Below are 3,406 nucleotides of genomic sequence, written 5' to 3'. Positions count from 1 at the left end.
TTTGCTGGAAACTACAATTCTTTTAATCATTTTTGTTATTAATTTTATATTTAAATATCCAGTGTAAATGATAATTTTCATTTATATTTTTACATTCTTTGTACTTCAGGGTAATTATGGTTAATAATATTTGTATAGTTTTCTATTTTTTCATGTAACTATAGCATCAACACAACCATATGTTTTTCAGTATTGTATTTCTTCTACTGTTTAAATATTGTATTAAATAAGAAAAAAACTGATTTATTTCAAAAATATATTTTACAAAATAATATGGCAATTTCAGCCTCAGATAAGATTTGTAAATCATTCTTATTAACCACTAGTCAACAGTTAATTTGTGAATGTTCCCAAAATTCCCAAGGGACACTGAAAATTCCTGGGAATTTGGCAACCTTATCTTATTTTAAACTTCCTGTGACTTAACAGTGAAGTAGTTTAATACAGGATGATTTGTTCTATTTGTATTGTTTCTTTCATGTCCCCGTCAAGCAAGTTACACTATCACTCAGATGTATTTTTTGAGGAGATGAATGGGTGGCCTGCATCAGTCAACTGGCCAACTTATTTTTGTTTCTTAAGTTCTTATGATTGGAGTTTTGGCAGCTGATATGATTATCACTATTTTTAAATACATAAGAGTTTATTTCAGATATGTTATATAAACCATAAAAATACAAATTATGATCTTCAAAATGTTATAAACTATTTTCATGTACCTTTGTAGAAACCCAGAAATATCAATATTAACATTTAAACTAAATGCACATGTAAAACCTGTTACAAATAGCTGAAAATCATTAAAATTTTAGTAAAAGCTTTTTGATAGCAGTTTAAAGAACTTTAGGTAGGCAGTGGTATAAAAAAATATATTGAAAGTAAGAGCAGATGTAGATGAATCCAATATACACAAAATTATTATAGTATAGTAGGTAAGTATGCAGAGTAGAATGAAACAACCAGTCAAGAAAAATTGTGAAATAGAACTATTAAGACAAGCCAGTTTCAGATAACTGCAAAAAAATTACTTCAAGGCCCATCCAAAGCTAAAATATCTGAAAAAACAAACAAAAAACAAATAGAAAATGAATAATTCTCAAAATATATATATATTTTGGAAAATATAGTTTCTGAAAATTGCTGTTAGTAAAACAGGCAAAGCAAACTTCAAAATCTCCCTAACTATAAGCCTACAAAACACAACATACCTATGCATTACACCAGATGGGTTAATGGAATACTTGTTCATTCTTGAAATATATTCATCTATCCATAACTTATGTATTACAAAAATTCTATAAATGTTTTATTTTCAATCAATTAAAAAGCAGTGTATTCTCTCCCACAGAAGTATTGTAAGCCTGAACTATCCACTGACAATGAAACAGATTGATAAAATACTATTATTCATACATTAATCACATAACCATGCAATCCACACAGAAGCCCTATCAAAGTTCACTTTATCTTTAATTTTGGTGGATAGTCATCATGGTTCCTTAGAGGAAATTCTTGCATAACTATTCTTCTCACATTCTTTGAAAAGGTTACTGATTGGCTAGATGAGCATACAGGTGTTAATGTGATACATCTGGATTTTCTAAAAGCATTTGACAAGATGCCACATAAAAGCTAGTTAAAAAGTTATATTTATAGGTGTTGGGGATAGTTTCGCTCATTGGATAAAAAACTATCTAGGTAAAAGAAAACAGAGGGTTGATAATAAATGGAGAATCAAACTGGATTAACATTACAAGTAGAGTACCTCAGGGCTCAGTTTCAGGACCTTTACTCCTTTTGAATGACATAAATGAAGGAATGGTCAATACTAATATAAATTTGCTGATGACATTAAACTTTTGGATGTTGCTAGCTGTGAGGAAGATACTGTTATTTTACAAAAGGATTTGGATTTAGCAAGTCAGGCAAATAAATGACATGGCTTTTAATGTCAGGTTTGCATGTAGAATATCACTATTTGCATTATGAGTATACTTTTGAGGAAAATAACAGTAGACGAAAATGATTTTGATGTTCAGGTTGATCAGTCTTTTAAGCTATTCAAGCTGTTGTTAGTGGCAGGGCAAATAGAATTTTAGGTTGTATCTACAGTAATATTGAATATAAGCTTAAAGAGGTTATAATATAATTGTATAAGTCAATGGTTAGACCATTTAGCCACATTTGAACTATTGTTTCGAGTCTTGGTATCCTTCTCTCAGAAAAGACATTGAAATGTAAAAGAGTTCAGAGAAGGGCCACTAGGATGATGCCTGTGATGGAAAGGCTATTATACAAGAATATTTTAAGATTTCTGAATTTGTTTTCTCTTGAAAAAAGAGAAGTTACGTGGGATCTGTTTGAGGTGTTTAATGTTGTTAGAAAAATTAATAAGTAGATGCATCATCACTTTTCATATTTAATGGTGGTAAGACTAAGGGAGAGAAATATAAACTTTGAAAGGAAAGAAGTTATCTTCAGCTAAACTATATTTTTCTAACAGGGTGGTTGTCCTCTAGAATGCATTACCTTTGGAAGTGGTGGATGCAGTTAATTTAAAGGAGTTTAAGGAAAAACTTAATAAATATTTCAATGATAAGGGCTGAATTTTGAGTTTTTTGTTCTTTTTCTTTAATGATTTATTTTAATTTAGTGGCTAGGAAAATCTGAACAGACCAAAAGGTCCCTTACTATAATGTTATGTTGAAATTGTTGTTTAATTAAACAATGACATTCACACAACTGATATTCACACTAAAATGGTTGCAGTGTATTCAAGCTAGATTAATTTGATGAAATTCAACACCTTTGCTTCCTGCAATGATAGTTGGTACTTACTGATTTCCAAACTCAGAAGCCACAAATAGAAATCCTGTCTTCAGAACACACATTGCAGTTGCTACAGGAACAGTGTCAAAATACTTAAGCTTGATTTCTGTTACCTGAAATTAAAATGAGGTAATTCAAGCATCACTTGAAGTTTTTATAATTATCCATACATTACATATCTTTTTATGTATAATCCAGATAATAGTACCATAAAATCCCAGTCATTTAAATTTATTATCAACACACACAAACATAATGATCAAAGTATGAATCAACTTCAGATAGCATTAACTCTTTGACTACAGTAACCATGGGATTAGTCATACTATAACTGATAATAAATGTGTATTTTCACTAAATTTTGCAGATTAATAGTAAACATTACAAAACATAAGATTTTTTAATTAAAGATTTGCTTATGAATTTTTGCTCTCAGAATGTTAACTACCCAACATGTAAAGTACTTTTGATTGTGAGATTAAAAATACTTTTATCCATCTGAAAACTGTCAAAATTCATATTTTATAGGTTATCTGTTATTTTCTCTACCCTCACTATATGGGGTCGTCAATTTAAC

General features: G+C 29.5%; 1 protein-coding gene across 1 annotated transcript in view; it reads right to left on the bottom strand.

Annotated features, from left to right (window-relative positions):
- Positions 1-3,406, bottom strand: part of LOC106462619 (splicing factor 3B subunit 3-like) — a 97,210-nt gene that overhangs the window by 57,546 nt on the left and 36,258 nt on the right. Inside the window, 1 exon segment of the mRNA XM_013922561.2 lies at positions 2,839-2,942. Coding sequence (XP_013778015.1) covers positions 2,839-2,942 — 104 coding nt within the window.

This window comes from Limulus polyphemus, unplaced genomic scaffold (assembly GCF_000517525.1).
Source record: "Limulus polyphemus unplaced genomic scaffold, Limulus_polyphemus-2.1.2 Scaffold1209, whole genome shotgun sequence".
In the NCBI taxonomy this organism is placed as follows: Eukaryota; Metazoa; Arthropoda; class Merostomata; order Xiphosura; family Limulidae; genus Limulus; species Limulus polyphemus.
Note: the sequence above shows the minus strand (reverse complement) of the source record. Positions and strands in the feature narration are given on the sequence as shown.